The 21,679-nt window shown below is 36.3% G+C and overlaps 5 protein-coding genes and 1 long non-coding RNA gene across 8 annotated transcripts; 3 read left to right on the top strand and 3 right to left on the bottom strand.

Annotated features, from left to right (window-relative positions):
- Nucleotides 1–360: 360 nt before the first annotated feature.
- On the bottom strand, nt 361–2,466 carry LOC113504204. 3 transcript variants are annotated; one of them, XM_026886379.1, is made up of 3 exons: nt 2,354–2,466; nt 779–2,022; nt 361–502 (listed from the first exon to the last, which is right to left on the bottom strand). In XM_026886379.1, the coding sequence occupies exons 2-3, from the start codon at nt 2,013–2,015 to the stop codon at nt 420–422; spliced, it is 1,320 nt and encodes a 439-aa protein (XP_026742180.1). In that variant the 5' UTR covers nt 2,016–2,022; nt 2,354–2,466; the 3' UTR covers nt 361–419. The 3 variants fall into 3 exon arrangements, with proteins under 3 accessions (XP_026742180.1, XP_026742178.1, XP_026742181.1); XM_026886377.1 differs by having other exon boundaries at nt 779–2,466; XM_026886380.1 differs by having other exon boundaries at nt 909–2,466.
- An 82-nt stretch (nt 2,467–2,548) lies between these two features.
- LOC113504205 (translation machinery-associated protein 7 homolog) lies at nt 2,549–4,310 on the bottom strand. Its single transcript, XM_026886381.1, has 3 exons — nt 4,202–4,310; nt 3,124–3,246; nt 2,549–2,852 (listed from the first exon to the last, which is right to left on the bottom strand). Exons 2-3 carry the CDS (start codon nt 3,244–3,246, stop codon nt 2,781–2,783), a joined length of 195 nt encoding a protein of 64 aa, XP_026742182.1. The 5' UTR covers nt 4,202–4,310; the 3' UTR covers nt 2,549–2,780.
- A 3,580-nt stretch (nt 4,311–7,890) lies between these two features.
- Nucleotides 7,891–8,822, top strand: LOC113504308. The gene is made up of 2 exons (XR_003401548.1): nt 7,891–8,041; nt 8,433–8,822. It is a non-coding gene; the product is annotated as an uncharacterized LOC113504308 (long non-coding RNA).
- A 3,101-nt stretch (nt 8,823–11,923) lies between these two features.
- On the bottom strand, nt 11,924–13,651 carry LOC113504261 (chymotrypsin inhibitor SCI-III-like). Its single transcript, XM_026886477.1, has 3 exons — nt 13,550–13,651; nt 12,553–12,661; nt 11,924–12,228 (listed from the first exon to the last, which is right to left on the bottom strand). The coding sequence occupies exons 1-3, from the start codon at nt 13,626–13,628 to the stop codon at nt 12,066–12,068; spliced, it is 351 nt and encodes a 116-aa protein (XP_026742278.1). The 5' UTR covers nt 13,629–13,651; the 3' UTR covers nt 11,924–12,065.
- A 2,843-nt stretch (nt 13,652–16,494) lies between these two features.
- On the top strand, nt 16,495–17,442 carry LOC113504228 (pupal cuticle protein PCP52-like). The gene is made up of 2 exons (XM_026886404.1): nt 16,495–16,638; nt 16,815–17,442. Exons 1-2 carry the CDS (start codon nt 16,627–16,629, stop codon nt 17,406–17,408), a joined length of 606 nt encoding a protein of 201 aa, XP_026742205.1. The 5' UTR covers nt 16,495–16,626; the 3' UTR covers nt 17,409–17,442.
- Nucleotides 17,443–19,568: 2,126 nt separating this feature from the next.
- LOC113504206 (pupal cuticle protein PCP52-like) lies at nt 19,569–20,893 on the top strand. The gene is made up of 2 exons (XM_026886382.1): nt 19,569–19,998; nt 20,175–20,893. The coding sequence occupies exons 1-2, from the start codon at nt 19,987–19,989 to the stop codon at nt 20,766–20,768; spliced, it is 606 nt and encodes a 201-aa protein (XP_026742183.1). The 5' UTR covers nt 19,569–19,986; the 3' UTR covers nt 20,769–20,893.
- Nucleotides 20,894–21,679: the final 786 nt, after the last annotated feature.

Below are 21,679 nucleotides of genomic sequence, written 5' to 3'. Positions count from 1 at the left end.
CTTCGCTCCTATTAGTCGCAGCGTGATGGTTTACAGCCTAAAGCCTTCCTCGATTAATGGTCTATTCAACACAAAAAGAATGTTTCAATTTGGATCAGTAGTTCCTGAGATTAGCGCGTTCAAACAAACAAACAAACAAACTCTTCAGCTTTATATATTAGTATAGATATAAGATGTTGCCTAGTATCCTATGATAGTCTCGATCAGCCTATAAATGTCCCACTGCTAGGCATAGGCTTCTCCCAAAATCAAAACCAAAAATATTTTTTTCTATTACAAATTGTTGTAAATAATGTCCTGAAGGGTATGAAGTTATAATGAGAACCAAAAGAAAGGGCTTAGAAAAGAAAAACAAGAACACTTGAGCTGAGAGTATAATAAATCAATACTTATTAACTACACTAAGATAAAAGAGTTGTTTAGAATCGTCGCCTTCTCTTTCTGTTTTCACTGGGATACATGTTCAGTATCTTTTGAGCACATTTCTTAGCCTCATCTTCAACTGGAAAATAAAAGGTCACATTCAACAAGCAGCGTTTAGAGAGAATAGGTAAGTTTCTAACTAAGAAGTATATTATTCTTCTGTTAGGATTGAATTTTGCTAGTTATCCAAAATGAAATAGAAAATCGTTGAAATAGGAAAACTTCAGACTGAAGATAAATTGGGGGTACATGGAGAATTTGGGAGCTTACAGGACATCCATAGGCATTTACCTATGCGTTTCAAAACCTAAGATTACATACTTCAAAACAGCAATTATTAAAAAAAAATACTAACATTCATCTTCAGAACTGTCAGGTTTATATTTCTTATGCATAAGCTGTTTATCAAATCCAATACCCTCATACTGGACATTCATAGCCGAAGCCCTAACAGATTTATTTTCCAAAAAAAATATCTCACATACTGGCAAAAAAGGATTGTAAATGCCTCGGAAAAGGTCCAAATACTGGTCCCCTTCGGGCAAAACATGTTTGTTTCTGTAGCTCCTATCTTCAAATTCATGTTTTTGATTATTCAGTCCACTAGGACCTGGCAGAGAATCTATAAACTCATTTTGAGCATCAACCTCTTTGGAATTAAGATCTTTTTTGCGCAAGATATAATTGCTGAGTGGTTCCGAACTTGATGTTGAAGAGTTATCAGAATCTTGACTCGGTAAATTAATGTTTATTATAAATCCATCCATGTTAGCTTCTTCCTCGGTGATAAATTCAAAATCTGAGGAGTTGTAATCATCAAGGTGGGAATTATTTTCTGAACTTATTGAGATAAAGTTTTGGCTATTAATTTGACTTTTCGCTTCATCAGTGGATGAAATTATTGAAATAACTTCTACATTTTCGAGAGCAAGCAGTTGAGAATTATTCAAAACATTAATTTCCCCAAAAACTTCCATATTTTCATTTTTTAGATTACTCTTTTCTGTCTCTTCATCGCCAAGTCCCATAAATTCTTGAAATTCATCCAAATCTATTATTTCCTGTCCACAATTATCTCCCATGCATGTTTTCCCAATTTCCTTGCATGTGTCTCCAAGACTTTTTTGAGTTTCATCGCTTTTATCTTGTGCGGGTGTTTTTGAGACGGAGTCTTTCGGATCTAAGCATGTTACATTATCTTTTACTTCCATAGCTTCATTGCTTCTGTTGTAAATACGATCATCACACGTTACAACTTTTATAAAAGTATCATTTTCATCCGTTTCGTTCATAATCGCTTCATTAATCGTTACATCAATCAATTCTTTCATGGTTTTGGGCTTATCAGCACTGTTACAACAGGCTTCTGTAGACGTTACATTTGTCTGCGTAATATCTAATATAGTTTGGTTTGAGGTTTTATCGAATTGTAAGGTATCAGTAATTGAAAAATCATTGTTGCTCGTATCAAGTTCAATTAAATTAGCATTACTTTGAGAAGGTTGTGCAATTGATAATTCAGTCGATTTATCTTTTATTTGAACTAAAGGTATCTTTACCGTCTGTGGAAATAAACGCCTAAAGAACTCCATTACAAAACTGAAATAGAGAAACCAATTATTATTTGGTGTACAAGTTATCATAAAGCAATACATTATAGTTTAATTTTCATTAAACAGTTGGAAGTATTCTGAATACAAATATAGATTTATTAGTTTCATTGTATTTTCAGCAACACACATGGATACTATGAATATAACGTATAATTATCAGATATCTGTAAAAACTAAGTTAACTAATTATGTAGCATTAGGCTATAGTAATATAAAATAACACAGGTGCACCGTGCACGCACAAAGAGTAGGTTACCTTAAGTATGTACTTTTTTTAGGTAGGAATCTTGTTTCGAGCAAATTATTAAGGGACTTACATGAAGTGAAGTCAAATACCCAAAAGATTACTAACTTCCAATTAAAGACTTTTATAACTACTACACAATTTGTTTTAGTTATCTTCAACCTTTGAAATGTTTCAAATTTCAATCGGCGGGAATGTAGCTTTACGCTACGCAACGTCAGTCAGAGCAAAGGTACAAATGCATACAGCCAACAATAAAAATAGAAAATACGATTAGAAATGCTTTATTATACCAAATGCATAGTTACAATGTTGATAATGTTCGAAAGTTATAATATTGAGCCAGCGATGGCAGTGGAAAATATTTTTTAAGTTACATGATACTAGTCAATACCCTTACTGTGTATACTGTCGTATATTTCCATCAAATAAAACAAAAGATCTTTTATTACTTCTTACATTAGAATTTATAACCTATAAATTAATTAAACTTCAATTGGTCACTTTTTGCCAGACTTTTTGATGCCACCTGTTGCTAAAGGACCTTTTTGTGAAGCCTTGGCTTTCGCCTCCTGTAAAGAAAAAAAAACGAATGTAAACAAACATTTTTTTTTAAACTTATTCTGACATAAAGTCTTTGTCTATGGCAATTTTTAATTTTTGATTTCTACTTAGGCAATTATATATTACCGGAATATTTATATCTTTGTTTTACGTTGTTTATAATCGCGTTTTATTTTGACTTTTACTTGACAACAAAATCACCATGATTATATTTTTTTTTAAGTAAGAATCTAAACTAATTAAGTATAAATAAAATAAAAGATCAGACTTAAAAGTTACCTGTAATGCCTTTTGTTGTTCCTTTAACTTTTGTTTGTGGGCTAGGTCATCCTCGTCGAGGTCTTTTGATTCTTTCTTGGGAGCCTTTAGCGGCTTCTTTTTACCACCTTCACGACCCGACATCTGTAAAATAGTGTAAAATTATCACCACCAAATAAATATAAACAATTGCAATTAGGAATTTGCATAGTATTTAAAAAAAATGATTCAAAAAGTTACACATTGGACTCTAAATAAAACATGACTGAATATTTAGAAATGTTACTGCCACTACTGTCAATGGCTTAAAAGTTTTTACATATGAAAAAAAATTGTGTGAAGATTGTAGAAGTGGTACTTCAAGCACTAAAAGCACCACTCTAGTATAAATTCAATTTAATATTGCACTCGCTTTAAACAATGGATGAAACTTGTGGTCCATTGCTCTGAAAAGTGCTTTATTCTTAAATAACATAGACAAAAAATTATTTTAATATGTAATTTGAGTAAAAGGCATGGGAAATAAATGACTAGTGACAATGTGGAATTTTTATCATGTCTGCAATGTAGTGATTTTGTCTGTATGGAAGTATATTATCATGATCGGACATAAGAGGACAAAATACACGCGATTGAATAAAAATGTTGTTGAACATCAATGTTTTCCTTGGCGTGTTATAAACTTTTGTGACAAATTAATGATTTCAATAAATACAAATATCATTTTTTTTCAATGAAAAATAAATTAGATTACGAATCAAATATTTCTGTACAGGAGTGAGAATAGTAAAACGAAAAAATAAAAGTATCTATATATTCACTATCAATGAATAATACAGTTATGTCCAGTCCTAACAACACGTCTTGTAAAGACACTCAATATAATGATAATATCTATCGACAAACAAACACCCTTATTTTTTAATGCAAGAGGACGAAACGAAAACTTTTTTTTTAATAGTTATGACGTAGATTCTTTATTATTAGGCTCTTTTTGTTAACCTCAACATAGCACTTTCTTTAACCCTTTTATTTATAAAGTTTTTTAACAAAGTGTACAGAATATATGTTTAATTAAAAGTAATTATTACATACGTACCTTTGGTTATGATATGGAAGTTGGAAATGGAAATAGGCAATGCGTTTTGTAAAATACACGCTACACCCAACTTTTTCTACCAATTTTTTGACGTTTTAAGTGACTGACAGGAGTAATTTCAAGACGTAGGTGTTGCCAAATGCTTGTCACTTCATCCATAAAATCAATAATCGATAATTAACCGTTATTTAAAAACAAAATATTAAACATTTGACGTACATTATCATAATAAGCTTTGTAATATTAAAAAATAAACATTAAAATATAAAAAATAAACATTAAAATAATTAAGTCAATAAATGCATTAGATATGTTGAAGAAAAAAATATATTATTATGCTATACTAATAATCGCCTAGGTTTGTGCGGTTGTAAAGCTTTTTTAATTTTTTTATGTCAAGAAACGCCGATTGGGCTGAAAATAAAACAAAGAATTTAAATAAGAAATCAGTTATAAAATTAAAATAACCAGCCAAAAGTCGTTAGTCAAGCGGATACTACGGCAAAGACATTAATTTGTTTTAGGTAAATATATATCTTGTTTTAAAGCTAGCTTAAAGTCTACATAAGGTGGGTTCTATAGTATTCTAACGTTGCAGTTGGTGCGATTATTTTTTGTAAAATATTAAATATATAATTATATTTTTTAAGTATTATGCATAAGTAGACTGGTTAACTTGGTGCTGGCACAAACAGTTCAACTACTCCACAAATGAAACCATCTTTAGGGTTGCGACTAAAACATTTATTTTCAATTAATATTCCGTCAAAGTGCGGTTGTAAATCTTTTTTTGTTTGGCAGGGCCAAGAAAAATGATGTCAGCGTATGCTGTAAAAAAGAAGGAATTTAAAGTGAAATTATTTGTTTACTTATAGAGAATTCTACTAATACAGATTGTACCTAATTATGTACATACATTTTAACATAGGTAGCGATGCGCGAAACAATGAGTTTAATTAAATCTTAAAAAAAAAACAGGCGAAAAACGAAAAAGAAACATAGTCAAAATCTTTACATTTCTACAATTCTGAAGTAAAAAGTTTGTAAGCCAAAAAAAGAACGTAAGCCATTTTAATATTACATATAGAAACTTACCATAGTATGTTAAAAATAAAGTATAACAAAGTGCGAAAACAAATAAAACGAACAAAAACTTCATTTTGTCGACGCGTTCAAACAAAATGGCGGATTGTAGTGAATGCTAGCAACAGGATAAATTTGTTTTAATAAATGAATACATTAGGCACTGGTTGTTGTTCTATTCATCCTATTAAGCTAGGTTCACACTATATTTTTTGCCCAAGCTGTTCGAAACGGTGCTAAGCAATGGAAATACTTAGTTTCAGTTGTGAAAGCCTGACAAAACACTACACGGTGTAGAGTGCATCTCTTTACCACCATTTCGATAAAATAATATGTATTACATTAAGAGGCTGTGCTGTGGCCAGCTTCTGAACCCAAAATTGGGCGCCCTTGCTTGTGAACGTTGTTAACGTCGTTAGTATTTATCCCAGCTCTCTGAAAAATTTGAGTCATTTTGTAACGTCATCAAATCCTCAAGATATAAGTAATAATGTATAAAATTAAATTAAATCATTAATTAATTTCATTTACCGGCAAAGAAAAACCAATACAGTTTAGTTAACTTTAACCCAAATCAAGTCTTTTGTTTGAAAAAAGTGTAGCGAACTTAAGTGATGAACAAACGAAATTAAGAGAAAGTTTAACTCGCGACGTTGCCATCGGACTGTGACATTGCGCGTACTTATGTAGTGTGGGGATGGGTCGACAAGCCCTTTATCCCCATGCTAACAATCTGGTTAACCCTCACCACAAGATTTTTGACATCAAGAATCGAATATCGCAATAATCGATTTCGAGATTCAACAGACAGATTGTGTTGGTTCAACAAAATACTAAGTCCCTAACCAAGAAAGCTAGCAAGCTCCAAGAAAACTACCTAAGTGTTGTTGTTTTGTGTCTCCGTTACCAATAAAATGATCGATTTAACGTAGCGATGCGTCGCCATAGCCTCGATAAATGTCTAATCAAAATCAAAAGTCATTTATTCAAATTAGGCTACTAAGTAGCACTTTTTGAAGGACAGATTACACTGGACAGTACTCAGTTTCGCCTGCCCTTTACCACTTCCTAAGGACTTTTGCTGTTAGAGAAGAAACGCGGAACAAAATCCCCAGTATTTGTAGTCTATGCTTCGAACAAAAGTTGCGCATAACACAGTTGGTGCACAAGCATAGTGAAAACCCAGCCTATTATTTGTTGTTAAAAAAAATCTCTTCATTAAACCAGTTTACAAATAGGTAGGTAGTGAGTAAACTAAAGAGTTACACGAGGAACTATTTAACCTTGTTCTTTCCAACCAGTTGATTCTGTTTTATAGAACTAGGTTTTTTGACGCTCTACCGAAGTTGATAATTATTGTGTCCTCACGAACTGGTCACCTTAGGTATAAGAGAGATGACACAAGAGAGGGCGCCATCCTTTTTCGAGAGGCACGTTAAATTGTGGGTCCCGGCTGTTATTCCTCTGACAGTCACACAGAGGGTATAAAGTCTGACAACCGGTTGAACCAGTCTAACTAAGGGGTATCATACTATCGTGTTGCCCAGGTAACTGGGTTAAGGTGGTCAGATAGGCAGTCGCTCTTTGTAAAAAACTGGTGCTTTTCTGAATCCGGTTAGACTGGAAGCCGACCCCAATATTGTTGGGAAAAGACCAGGATGATGAAGGCTCGACCAATTCTCATGTTTCTTTGCTATTTTGGGTAGGTTTAAGAATGGGATAATATGTAATTTTCAAACACCCATTCAAAAAACAACGTTTGCTGGGACAGTTATTACTTTGCAAAGATCCAGAGGCCATATTATAGGCCTACTACCTACTGTAACTATATACCTATTTGCATCAAAATAGAGGCCTGCGTCAATATTATTTACGTTAATATGATGCCTACACAAACAACAGGCCTATTGTGACCGCACAAATTTTGTATTTTTCCTTATTTGCCATTTTGCTAACTTTTCAGTGTTAGGGTTCTGTACTCATAGGGTAAAAACCCTTTTACTCTTGCTTTCTATCCATATGTCTCATGAATAGTGATAGTTCAGGAGTTGTTGATACCTGGTGTTGGATTTGCACTATAAGTAGTTATTTCTGACGTTTTAGCCGTATTTAACATTCGAATCAAGAAAATAGGACCTAAATTATAAGATAACTTAAATAAGATGACAACTGAGCCTATAACTCGGTTCAATCTCTTTTCTAGTTTAATTTTTTCTCCCGCTTGCAATATATTAAGTGGAATATTTTTTCTCACTCCTCCTTTCTTCTATTTCTGATTAATTTCGTTGCGGGTTCCAAGGCATTTAATCGTTTCCCCTGGGACACACCGAGCTTAAGCGTTTCGTTGGTTTCATTGTACCTAAATCCTGGCTTTCAAGACTTGCAATTAAAATATTATATAATTCTATTGCTGCTGTAAAACAAAATATCTATTAAAGAAAAAACAGAATAAATTAACATTCAAGGGTTTTTCATACAACAAACATGTTTTAAACCGTTTTTGTAGACATTAGTACGGAACCGTTCTTACGCGGGTCCGACTCGCACTTAGCTGGTTTAATTTAGTACAGTTAATCATAATTTGTTTTTGTGGTATACAACTTATAAATTATAAATGTCATTGTTTCCTCTGTCATAGCTTATGTGTCAAGATTCATCAAGAGACGTATATTTCAAAATAATTATTTTTAAAAATGAATCAATTATTTAAAATATTAATTGCGGTGATGTCGTGTTGTTTTTTGTTTGAAACTTTTGGTAAGTTTTTACACAATATGGTACATATTTACACAATATGGTACATATTTAACAAAAACCTCCGTTTAGTCCGTCAGACAAATAAACAAAAACTATTGAATAAGTTAGTTATTTTGTGTCGTAAACAAATAATGAAGTTGATACAGTGATCTGTGCTTTGAGCAATTGTGTGATCTACGAATGCTTGTCCTGAGTCTGGGTGTCTCTGTGCATGTGACTTGAATGTTTGTGGAACAATCCTCAATACAAGGATCTAATTCCTTAAAGCGAGATTCGATTTTGGAAAAAAAGGAAGAAAAAAGTCTAACGTTCCTTAAGTGCCTGTTTTAATCCGTTTAGCAATGAAATAATTTTATTGTTTAGTTATTTATTGCTATTCTTTTATTTGCAGTGACAGCTTTTCGGATACAACGAATCATGAACGATGATGAGAATCGCAGCGATCCTAGAACATACCCACCAATTATAGAATATGATCCAAAACCAAATTACGTTCCCTTTTTGGAAAGCAGTAAATTATTGCGTATTTACCGCACCAATATAACAACATAGTTACCTAATTATTGTTATAGTAACTATCGTGAAAATTATTAGTTTTTAAATAATGCAACGGTTATTGACGCGTATCTATAGGGATCGCCCGACTAGTTTCGGCCTCAACCGGAGTCCTTAATCATGAGCTGACGCGGCAGGATTGATAAATACGCGTGAGTAAACCGTTGCATCATTAATAACATACGCAGTTAAAAAATAAAGGAAAGCAGCCGTTTATAAAGACGTACAGTGTTTTTTTTAAATCTTAATAGTACCTAACAGTGGAAATTTAAAACAAAATAAATGTTTAAAATAGTAAAGTGTTCTTTTTTTACCCTCGATACAGTTAGCTTTGAAATATGTCATAATGTAAAGTATTCCACAGGGCAAAAATTTTATTTTATTTTTTAACAATAATACAGAAACAAAAAATAATTAGCTTAAAATCTAAATCTGTTTAAAAAAGAAACGAAATTTATATCTATACAGTCACGCAGACGAAGTCGCGGGCAACAGCTAGTCTATCTTGGTATCAATTACGTCAGTGCAAAGTTCAGTCTTTTTCCCTATAAGCAGTTTTTATATGTTTACAATAAACTATTGTTGTGTAGTTTATTTCTGCTATCGTATCAAGTTCACATTGCAATCATTGTTATTGCAAATCGATCAAGTGTCACCGATAGACGTATTAACTATTAATTAATAATAAAACAATGAATAAATTATTAATAATCATGACTGTTGCGGTGTTGTGTTATTTCCTATTTGATAATTTTGGTAAGTTTCGTATTATTTTTAGAGAGTGAATAAAGTTTGTGAGTTTGCGACGTAGGATAACTCATGAACTACTGAATCTATTTTGTATTTTATTTTATCAATAGCAAAACATTTTATTTGTAAGTGTCTTTGTTCCTATGTCTCTTTTATAAACTCACTTTCCTTGTATGTTTGTCGTTCCGGTTGGATTTTTGCAACTCAATTTTGGGGCACTTCCCGATAAGCTAGCAGGCTGAAATTTTCTGTGTAGCTTCAAACCTGATGACATAGCAATTTACAATAAAAAACGGCTGAACCGGCTGTGATGAAATTTGAATAAAGTGGTATTTTAAAACGTGGGTTTTTAGATTTTTTAAATCGATTATGTTTTATTTTATTTACAGTAATAGCAAGCCACATGTTGTCTGCCAAGAAACTGAAGAAACTCTACAACCAAACGAACACCGTTGTACCAAAAGCAAATTAATAGAAAAAAGAAAACTAGAATAAAAAACCAGACCTTCTAACTGATACAAATAAAATTATAAATGTACTAAGAAAATTAAAAGTAATAACATCGTGTGTGTGGAAGAGAGACGCCGATATACGCCGTGTATAGCGCTGTCTTGCTTCTACAACTGTCATAATCCCATATTATAACTGTCATAAAAAAATAAACAATTTAACTTTAAGTCGTGGTGGTGTTCCTGAGTTTTAATGTACTTAATTAAATAAAAATGAATGAAATTTCTGATTAATTTTTAATTCAAGTTCCTATTCCTAAATTCAAGGTGTAAGGTCTATAGGCTGAAACGGAAACCTAAGAAAGCCTCAAAGCCTCTGTAAATTTGTAAGTTTAGAATTTTAAATATCTATGCAGCACAAACACGTCATTATTAACAGCTATTCAGTATTGTAATCTGCGGACAGCGTTGTGGGTAGTATGTTTATCATTTTAGCAAATACGTACTTGAAATGTAAACCTCAATATGCTACTGTTTCTTGTCCCAATAAAATAAAATAAAAAATAAAAATAAAATAGCTTAGCCGGTAAAGCGAGTAGTGCTTTGCCTGGCAGTCACACATTCGATTCTTGTTTTAGGATCAAGTTTTTCTACTATTTATTTACACCTTAGCCTTTTGGGCACTCTCCCAGCCGGCAGCGAAGACGAAGATTTTTTTTTATGCTTTATTTTCATTATTGTTTTAATTTTTTAATACGTGTATCTAGTTTCTAAATGTATTAGTAATAGTTGTTTATTTGTCAAAAACATATTAAATAAATAAAAGTTTTCTTCTTATAAAAAAACACACACATTTGAAAAGAATTATGCCATAATTTCCAAAGTTAATTAAATATTTTTAATGCCAATTAATTCGTTTCGATGCGATTTAAAATTACTTTTTGAGACATGAGCATAAATTAATTATAATTAAGTATGTATTCCGTTGTGTAATATTCCGTTTCCCGTCATGAGAAATCATATAGAATTGACTTATTTATAGCTATTTGTTGTAGCATGCTCATAGCGTGATAAACAGTACAGATATTAACTAATGCGCGTTATTATCTAATAATATAATTATAATGATAATGATTAGTTAGTTTAATTGATGCATTATTGACGTATTATCTTATTCTGTTCTATACGACAGATTTTTATGTCAAATTTTCACTGTTTTGCTTTTGCACGTGAATGCCTAATTTATGAATGCCAAACCGGAGTTTAAGAAATATTAAGGAATTGCTACAAAGGCATTTTGCTAAGAATGTCAAGTTGTGTCTACGTATATCACGCAGCTGTTGCTAAAAATGTGCAGTTTTCCTCGAATATTAAGCAAGTTGCTACGAATGTCAAGTCAAATTGCTACGAAATTCAAGTGGTTGTTGTTACGAATCTCCACTTTTCAACGAATGTTGAGTTGCTATCAATGTTTAAATCAATGAATATCAATGGATAGCCGAGTGGTTGAAGTTACCACACCAAACCCGCTGCGCGCGACGGTTAGATCCCTGCGTAGGACAAGCGTTTGTGTGATCCACGAATGCTTGTCCTGAGTCTGGGTGTGTTTGTGCCTGTGATTTGTATGTTTGTAAAACCCCCCGCGACATAAGAATTAAATTCCTTACTGCGGGAGTCGTTAATTTTTAAAGACAAAGAAGAAAAGAAAAGAATGAATGATGGTTGATGGTTGGAGATGGTTTCCAAATATTGATATCCAAAATCACAATCATGCAGAAATCTTTTGACGAGCAATGCTCTTACCGTGCCTTTTTGGAAAGAGGCCTGTGCCTAGCATTGGGAAACTAATATTCTGGTATTATTATAATAATACTAGCGAACCGCCCCGGCTTCGCACGGGAGCAATGCTAATATACGCTACAAAATTTTCGTTACACTCATATTTTGATAAGGATTAATACCATCGCTGCATCGTAATAAACAACTTAGAAATAAGCGTTTAAAAAAAAATGGTTACAGTGGCTCAATAATATGTATTTCGCAGGGTTAAGCTTATGAATCCTATTCCTCTACTAAATTATGCGCAGGTTTTAAAACCCCTCTTGAATCACTTTACCTATCTATTAAAAAAACCGCATCACAATCCGTTGAGTAGTTTAAAAGATTTAAGCGTTCAAAGGGATATAGGGACGGAAAAGGCGACTTTGTTTTTTACTATTTTCTGAAAAATAAGAGTTGCTTTTATTGTATTAAACATTGTAATTTATTTGTTATTGTGCAGATAATAACTGTGTGACTCTAGCTAGAAAGTATTTTATTGGCGTGTAGCAAGTCTTCCAGCACTCGTTGGTGTTATCAAATCTGTTTTTATTACCGTCGCAGCCTTCATATATGAATTCCTCGCATTTTGTCGTGTTTCTGTTGTAGCCGTATCTGAAATGAAATAATTAGAAATAGCCTTATTTATCTCTTAATGTTGGGCTAAGGTTGTTGTTGGTCCACTTGTTTGTTACAAACTCAGATAAAGTAACATGAAGAAAAATCAGCTGATAATTCTAGCAAGATTGATTTTGGGACTGACAAAAAATTTCACACTGTCGCATGGGGCACAATTCACAGACATTTGATAACGTAGACTAAGATATTTATTCCTCGTGCCTCATTAAACACATTTCTAAATGACCTTGGGATCAGGGGCTGGTACCATAAGTTATATATATCGCACGTTTGATTAGTTAAATACCGAATGTCACTCACACAGTGGTACCGTTCATATCCTCGTCACTGTCACTCAGACTGTCACTGTAGCAGTCACCTTCGTCTATCGGGAGATCACAAATATTGTCATCGTCATCTTCTTCACTTTCTGAAAAATAAAGAAGAACGTCATTCATTTACACACAGCGCCATCTAGTTTTAAACTAAACAAAGTTTGTGTTATGACTACAAGGTAAATGGTAAATATACTTCTGTATTTCTAAATACACACAAGTTATCTTATATATAAAATTCCCGTGTCACGATGTTAGTTACCGTACTTCTCCGAAACGGTTCGACCGATTTTTATGAAATTTTGTATACGTATTGGGTAGGTCTGAGAATAGAACAACATCTATTTTTCATACCCCTAAGAGTTGCTCACAATAAAAATAAATATTTTATTTTTTGGACGAAATTGTTTTTATTTATAATGTGGCACTAAAAATACATACAAATATGCAAAAAATATTTGGCAAAACAACGTTTGCTGGGTAGTGCATTTATAAATTACACCTTGACACAAAATAATTACTGTGCTCATAACTCAAATATGTGATGGGAATCGAACCCCCGAATTAGCAGCCTGGGCTAATACAGCAATCAAGGCTGAAAAGGATGGATCTTTAAGGCTATAGATTACCATCCAGAGCCAAAGCAACAAAAAAGTTGTACAATAGTTTTCAAATCAAATCAAATCATTTATTCATTTGCGAATATGGGTACATAGAAGTTCTTAAATATTATAATACTGCACATTAACCATATCCCACCGACAAAGGCATGCAAACTACACAATTTTAAAAATCACTGCAGACATAAACAGTTTTGTAGCAAACTATTTTCCATCTTAATTTTTATTTCTGTTGTGACGTAAGAATTATCCTGCGTCACCTGTGTCATTTTCTAGTACTGTACATAGACATATTAGATTTTTTTAGAACCCAATTTGTGTACAGTTTACTAGAATTTTGTATAAACAATTGAATATTCTTACCAAGTTCAATTTCTTGAATAGCTCTGCATATACTGAATATAACAATAAGTGATAAAATAATTGAAATACTGTCACTCATTATTTTCTTAAATTTATTTATCACTTTAGCAATAATCTGTCTTCTCTTTTTAATTTTAATTATTTTCTACTTTGTTCTGAATTTATTTCATTAAATTAAAAATTACATCACATTTGAATTTCAACAAAATATGCCTCCATTTGTAATTTTATAAATACATGACTAGATATATTTTAATATTTTTAAATAAATGAATATTTTTTTAAATGCAATTAAATTGAACCCAGAGTGACTGGTTGCACGTGTTAAGGCACGGTAATGTTCAGTTTTCCGCGATTAACGTTATCTAACTTACATCTACAGGGTGTATAAGAATGTGGTCCTAGTTTTTTGAGTAGGGCCAGATTACTCTATATTTTAAGTTTAAGACATCCTAGCTTTTTCAGTACTACGCTGGGGTCGGCTTCCAGTCTAATCAGATGCAGCTAAGTGCCAGTGTTTTGAAAGGAGCGACTGCCTATCTGACCTCCTCAACCCAGTTACATGGGCAACACGATACCCTTGGTTCGACTGGTTGTTAGACTTTCTAGCTGACTACCCGTAACAATTGTTAGAGATGTGTTTATTTTATCCGTAAGTCTAAAACACAATCCTTAAGTAAAACTGTTGCAGGGCATGACGTTCTTCGCCTTACTTTTGACAAGCTTCTTCGAGCATCACGGGCATAACGGGCCTGTTGGTCTAGTGGTTAGTGACCCTGACTGCTATACCGGAGGTCGTGGGTTCGATTCCCACCCAGGACATATGTTTGTGTGATGAGCACGAACATTTCGTTCTGGTGTCTGGGTGTAATTTATCTATAATATAGTATTTAGAAATATATAAGTATGTATATCAGTTATCTGGTTACCATAACACAAGCTCTGCTTAGCTTGGGATCAGATAACCGTGTGTGAGTTGTCCCCGGATATATTATATATTATATTGTCAATACATAGAACTGACAAGTCAAAATTAAATCACTTCACACACCCGAAAAGAAACATTGTCTTCGTATTCTGTACTAGCTGTTGCCCGCGACTTCGTTCCCGTGGGTAGAAGAAGATATAAGTTATGATTTATACCCGTCCTGTTTTTTTTCACATTTTTCATTCATTGTATCTTCGCTCCTATTAGTCGCAGCGTGATGGTTTATAGACTAAAGCCTTTCTCGATTAATGGTCTATTCAACACAAAAATATTTTTTCAATTTGGACCAATAGTTCCTGAGATTAGCGCGTTCAAACAAACAAACAAGCAAACAAACAAACTCTTCAGCTTTATATGTTAGTATAGAGTATAGATACAGATAATACGTTTAGACTCAATTGGGAAGATCTGTGTCAAGCCAAATACGTTACATAAAAAAGTAACCATATCTTACAACACCCTGTATGTAATGTTTGGTAAAACTTGACATTTGTTTTCCGTTTTTTTAAAACACCATGATTTTGGTTCATTAATAGCAGTCCTATTCAAGTTTTACTGCTAAATGGCACTCCATTTGATTTTCACGCTAACCACTTTTTCTCTTCTTCGGTTCTACACTATCTACATATAAAACAATGATATTTAATATTTGAAAACATCGACGATTGAAATAAACTGTACAGATTTGACGGTGATATGATATCATGCGGTTTGAAGTCGCGTGGTCAACGGGTCGTGTGGTCAAAGGTCAAAAATCTTAAGTCATGAGGTTGGTGAATTCCTTTTCTGAGCCCCCTTATACATCACTGTCCACGTGAATCCTCGTGGTACACTTAATCGCAGGTCACAGTCATGGTCCATGGTTCTGTGGTCTGATATCAGTCTTATGATTGAAGCGTGACCACAGCGATTTGATGTCACGTGACGTGACTTAAGGTCAAGAGGTCAGAGGTCATGCAGTTTTTTTTTTCAAAGAAAGACGACTCCTGCACTAAGCAATTTAATCCTTCTGTCGCGGGGGGTTTCACAAACATACTAATCTCATGCTTAATAACATCCAGACCCAGAACAAGCATTCATGGATCACACAAATATGTGTCCTACGCAGGGATCGAACCCGCGGCACGTCGCGCGCAATGGGATTGGTGTGGTGACCTCAACCACTCTGCTTTCCGTGCAGTCAAAATGTTGTCTGTAACGTTGATCACGTTACCATAAACTACTATCAAGATTGATAGGTTTCAGGCCATGTGGACTGAAACCTGAGGCTAACATGGCCTGGGGACTGAGGTCATGTGATCCGAAGTCACAAGAACTGAGGTCTCGAGATCTGAGGTTACATAGCCTGAGATGATGTGATTAGATATCACATTTTTTCGATTAACTAATTTAATAGTCAAAAGATTTGACAGCACAAATAGTTATTATGATGTTATTGCATTTTGTAAAAATTTCAATAATATTATTTGTTTATTAAACACATTTGATTCCAATTTGTTTTGTGTTTTCATTCGGTCTTTTTTATAGTAAGCGATTTACAAAAAAAGCCTTTAAGACTAAATTTGTTTTTATTTAGCCTTTTGCATCATAATTCTATCCATTTTTATTTCATTTCATTGAGTGAGAATCAACATCTAGTCTAAATTGACGCAGCTAAGTACGTTTAAATGTTTCAATGATAAAAAGTTGTCAAGAAATCTCCAAAATGATCGTTCAATACTTTAAACATATGCAAATAAATGCTACAGTTGTACGTCATAATAAGCTCATTATAACATACGTCTGATACGTCACTCGACCTTAAGAAATCAACATTAAAACTCGAATATCAAAGTTGAACTACAATTAAAATTAAATCGACTGCATTCTTTAATCTCGTTCCACTTTTAGAAAGTTGTCGGCCATTTCCTTGCAAATCTATCAGTCAAAAATGTCGCACTTCCTATAATTACACCCTTGCCGCCCTTGATTCGGTCCACTTACTTTTTTTTACGTACAGAGCACAAGCTTCGTGCAATGGTATAAAAACCAGCGGCGACCAATTGAGATCAGTCAGTAGCCTTCGAGCAGTCTAACACAGAAGTGCACGATGAGAGTTCTGGTTAGTTGAGACATTCAGTTTCATTAACTCTTTAGTGCTTTGTTCATAACAATTTTGTTTTAAGTGCTCCGAGTTTAGTGTCTGTGATTAGTGATGTGACACGGGTGCAAATATCAATGTATCGATATAGATGTTCGTTTGTGATGTAATCGATTCTAATCGGCTTGGTTTCGCAGATTGTCGCCGCCTTCCTCGCCTGCGCCGCAGCCGCGCCCTCCGGCCTGCTGGCAGCCCCCTACGGGCATGGCCTCATCGGTCACGCCGGTCTTGCGGTAGCCCACACGGCTCCGTACGCCGCCGTTGCCCACGCCACCCCCCTGGCCGTGGCCCACGCCCCAGTGGCTGTGGCCCACGCCGCGCCCGCCCTGCCCACCATCTCCCCCGGAGACATTGCCGGCGCCGCCATCGACGCCCACGTTGAAGCCTCCGACCACGTCCGCGCCGCGTCCGACGCCGCCCGCGAGTACCACGACCAGGCCTCCGAGCTCCAGGGACGGGCAATCAACGCCGCTGAAGACCACTCCTGGCAAGCTGTCAACGCTATCCAGACCGCCGAGGCTCAGCTGGACGGCGCCGCCGCCGGTGTCGCGCCCACGCTCGCCAAGCAGCTGGTAGGCCACTCCGCCGTGGTCGCCGCCGCGCCCGTCGCCTACGCCGCTCACGGCTACGCCGGCCACGCCTACGCCGCTCCCGCCGTGGCCTACGCGCACGCTCCCCTTGCGGTCGCGCACGCTGCCCCCGTCGCTTTCGCTCGTGGACTCTACGCATAAACTGTGATAATATTTAGATACCAAACAAAATTGTACAATAAATTCGGATTTGTAAATAAATTATTCCAAAAAAAAAACAGGCTAAAAGAGGTGAGGATGTGTGAATAAATTAAAATAGTAATTTTATTGATGTCTTTTGTTCTACAACCTACACAAATACGTCAAGTTATTATAGCAAGTTTACCGTCCTAACTAAGTACGTGATAGAAGATTGTAACGTGGTCACTTGATTTGAGGTCACGGGATGTGATATTTTTAATTAGTTATTTATGGGTCTCAAACAATGGTTGTACGCGTATTTTAAGACTAAAAATTAAGTCACGGGTTCTGAGGTCATGTGAATTGAAGTCACTTGATTTGATGACCTTTGTAATAACCTATTTTAATAAAATTCACGCTATCGGCTAAAGCACATACGAACTAAAATAAAGATGAACCATTGTTTTGTCATAATGTTGCTTGCACATGCCAATAGATGGCAGTGTTTGAAGTTACCACTAAGTTTTGGACATTTTCGTTTTTTTAAGAAAAATACTTGAGACAATTACTCCGGTTGGGTCCGAAACTAGTCAGGCACCCCCGATAAATACGCGTGAGTAAGCCATTACATCATTTAATAATGAATCAGTCTCACGATAGTTATTATAAAAATATCATGACTATTGGATGGGTGTTGAATTGTGAGTTCCTGGTGTTATTTACATATCTTTGACATCCGTTTCGGGTAAGTAGTCATAGCTAAAAAGTCTAACAACCAGTCTGACTAAGGGTTACCGTGTTGCCCAGGTAACTGGGTTGAGGAGGTCAGGCAGGCTGTCACTTATTGTAAAATGCTACTTAGCTGCATCCGGTTAGGTTGAATGTCGGTCCTAAGATAAAGAGGCTATGATGATGACGATGATAATTATGTACATTTAAAAGTTACTAATAAAAATATACAAAAGTAAAGTCATTTCATCACCACGATCCTGCCAGCTGGATTGTCTAAAAGGGTTACCTTGGCCCTGGTACACGAAGGGCAAAGGAAGCAAAATGGGTGGGTTTTAGTAGTTGCCTGACACGGTCTTCCACTCAACTCAAAACAAAAGGAGTCACTTCATAGTATCCCATCCGAAAGAAAAAAGTTATCTTCACGATATTTTCCTTCCCCGTTCGTCAGTTCATCTGAGAACTTTTTAGAAAGTTCTTTGAACTTTTATAAACTACATTTTTTTAAGGCCTACGTTTGGGTCGAACCTGCACCTCGTGCATATAAACCCCTTCGTAGATCCGCAAGATCAACACGACTATTAATCATTTATCTTCTGACCTCAGTTGACATCAACTCTGGGCTCCGATTCTGCTACTTACAATGACCGATGAACGAATGGCAGTTGGATTAAATTTGAAACTATTCCTGTTCTATTAAGGATTTTGTCAATACAATAATAGGAAAATCGTTGTATTGACCATGAGTGTTCCACCCCGTCCTTAATTTTCAGTTATTGTGTAGAAGAAATGCTTAAGTTAATACAAAAAGTGTAATTCTAAGCCGATTTCCATTTATTCATCGGCTATTGTAAATAGCAAAATTAGGGCCTTGGCCTCGTGACTTCGGATCTTGTGACCCTAAATCTGTAGACCTTAAATCACTTGATCTGTAGTCACCTGACCTCAAACTCCTTGACGCTTACAGACTTCTCAATCTCTAATCACTTTGCATCACGCTCATCTCAGATCATGTTACAAGTTAATCTTGTGCATCAAATTACGAGACACGTCATTTCCTCACGTGACATTGGACCCCGTGGCCTCTCTCAGCGACTGTCGTCATGGGACGCAGTCCAAGTTATTTTATACAACTTGACATTTGTATCTGATTTTTCACGTCTAATCTTGTATCCTTCGACCATGAGATCTCTATTGAAATTCGGGTGACGGCTGATTTCTATAGCCTCCCGTAATTATCGCGGCACGAAGTATTTCTCCTTCGGAAGTACGGAGGCTTTGTCGAAACGTATGTAGTGACTCGTCCCCGCATTACAGACATGTTCTGCCACTGCCAGACTGCTGTTCGGTGTCCATGTTCTTCATGCTGTGATCGCCAAGTCATGATATTGTTTATCATGACTTGGCGATCACCATCCATTTTTACATAGCCAACGTATATTTTTGTTTAAAGAGTATTTATTGATCTGAGATAATATATCTTCAAACTGATTGTATAATAGCTCAAACATATGCAAATAACTGCTACAGTTGTACGTCATAATAAGCTCATTATAACATACGTCTGATACGTCACTCGACCTTAAGAAATCAACATTAAAACTCGAATATCAAAGTTGAACTACAATTAAAATTAAATCGACTGCATTCTTTAATCTCGTGCCACTTTTAGAAAGTTGTCGGCCATTTCCTTGCAATCTATCTGTCAAAAATGTCGCACTTCCTATTATTACACCCTTGCCGCCCTTGATTCGGTCCACTTACTTTTTTTTACGTACAGAGCACAAGCTTCGTGCAATGGTATAAAAACCAGCGGCGACCAATTGAGATCAGTCAGTAGCCTTCGAGCAGTCTAACACAGAAGTGCACGATGAGAGTTCTGGTTAGTTGAGACATTCAGTTTCATTAACTGTTTAGTGCTTTGTTCATAACATTTTTGTTTTAAGTGCTCCGAGTTCAGTGTCTGTGATTAGTGATGTGACACGGGTGCAAATATCAATGTATCGATATAGATGTTCGTTTGTGATGTAATCGATTCTAATCGGCTTTGTTTCGCAGATTGTCGCCGCCTTCCTCGCCTGCGCCGCAGCCGCGCCCTCCGGCCTGCTGGCAGCCCCCTACGGGCATGGCCTCATCGGTCACGCCGGTCTTGCGGTAGCCCACGCGGCTCCGTACGCTGCCGTTGCCCACGCCACCCCCCTGGCTGTGGCCCACGCCCCAGTGGCTGTGGCCCACGCCGCGCCCGCCCTGCCCACCATCTCCCCCGGAGACATTGCCGGCGCCGCCATCGACGCCCACGTTGAAGCCTCCGACCACGTCCGCGCCGCGTCCGACGCCGCCCGCGAGTACCACGACCAAGCCTCCGAGCTCCAGGGACGGGCTATCAACGCCGCTGAAGACCACTCCTGGCAAGCTGTTAACGCCATCCAGACCGCCGAGGCTCAGCTGGACGGTGCCGCCGCCGGTGTCGCGCCCACACTCGCCAAGCAGCTGGTAGGCCACTCCGCCGTGGTCGCCGCCGCGCCCGTCGCCTACGCCGCTCACGGCTACGCCGGCCACGCCTACGCCGCTCCCGCCGTGGCCTACGCGCACGCTCCCCTTGCGGTCGCGCACTCCGCCCCCGTCGCTTTCGCTCGTGGATTCTACGCATAAACTGTGATAACATTTAAATACCAAACAAAATTATACAAAAAATTCGGATTTGTAAATAAATTATTCCAAAAAAATTCAGGCTAAAAGAAGCGAGGATGTGTGAATAAATTAAAATAGTAATTTTATTGATGTCTTTGCTTTACAACCTACTCAAATACGTTACAAAAAGTTTACTGCACTAATTACGTGAATGTAAATTATACCGCGGCCACTTGATTTGAGGTCACCTGATGTAATTTATTTATTTAAGTAGTTATTTATGAACCTCAAACAAAGTTTGTATGCGTGTGAGACTCAGAATTAAGTACAAAAAGTACGCAGGTCTGTACTCCATCAACTACGGATGATGACAGCATGCAAGAAAATATCATCTTCGGCCTAGCCTTTTCCCAACTATGTTGGGGTCGGCTACCAGTCCAACCGGCTTCAGCTAAGTATAGTGTTTTACAAGGAGCGACTGCCTATCTGACCTCCTCAACCCAGTTACCTGGGCAACACGATACCCCTTGGTTAGACTGGTTGTCAGAGTTTTCAAGCTTCTGACTACCTGTCAAAGATGTAGGAATAACAGCCGGGACCCACACTTTAACGTGCCTTCCGAAACACGCAGAAACGCGTTATGACAAAGATGGTCACTAATCTACAAGAAAATATGTGAAAAATAAAACAGGAATAAGGTTTGTCAAATTTCGTCAAGTGACACTTTAACGTCACGTGATTCGAGGTCATGTGAATTGAAGCCACTTGATTTGATGACCTTTGTAATAATTCAATAAAATTAACGCCATCTGTTAAAAGACATAAGAACTAAAATAAAGATGCAAGCAACTCTACGCAAAGTTGCTTGCACATACCAATAGATGGCGGTGTTTGAAGCTATCACAACAATTTATATAAAGTCAACGTTTTCG

The sequence above is a fragment of the Trichoplusia ni genome, chromosome 21, assembly GCF_003590095.1.
Source record: "Trichoplusia ni isolate ovarian cell line Hi5 chromosome 21, tn1, whole genome shotgun sequence".
NCBI classification, from domain to species: domain Eukaryota; kingdom Metazoa; phylum Arthropoda; class Insecta; order Lepidoptera; family Noctuidae; genus Trichoplusia; species Trichoplusia ni.
Note: the sequence above shows the minus strand (reverse complement) of the source record. Positions and strands in the feature narration are given on the sequence as shown.

Excerpts from the sequence above, each read along its gene's own strand:
- LOC113504204 (XM_026886377.1), bottom strand. The coding sequence starts at position 2,078 with ATGTATTGCTTTATGATAACTTGTACACCAAATAATAATTGGTTTCTC. Across the intron at positions 503-778 it reads TGACAGTTCTGAAGATGAAT|TTGAAGATGAGGCTAAGAAA; the intron begins GTTAGTATTTTT and ends TTTATTTTCCAG.
- LOC113504261 (XM_026886477.1), bottom strand. The coding sequence starts at position 13,628 with ATGAGTGACAGTATTTCAATTATTTTATCACTTATTGTTATATTCAGT. Across the intron at positions 12,662-13,549 it reads TATTCAAGAAATTGAACTTG|AAAGTGAAGAAGATGACGAT; the intron begins GTAAGAATATTC and ends TTTATTTTTCAG. Across the intron at positions 12,229-12,552 it reads GATATGAACGGTACCACTGT|ATACGGCTACAACAGAAACA; the intron begins GTGAGTGACATT and ends ATTTCATTTCAG.
- LOC113504205 (XM_026886381.1), bottom strand. The coding sequence starts at position 3,246 with ATGTCGGGTCGTGAAGGTGGTAAAAAGAAGCCGCTAAAGGCTCCCAAG. Across the intron at positions 2,853-3,123 it reads AACAACAAAAGGCATTACAG|GAGGCGAAAGCCAAGGCTTC; the intron begins GTAACTTTTAAG and ends TTTTCTTTACAG.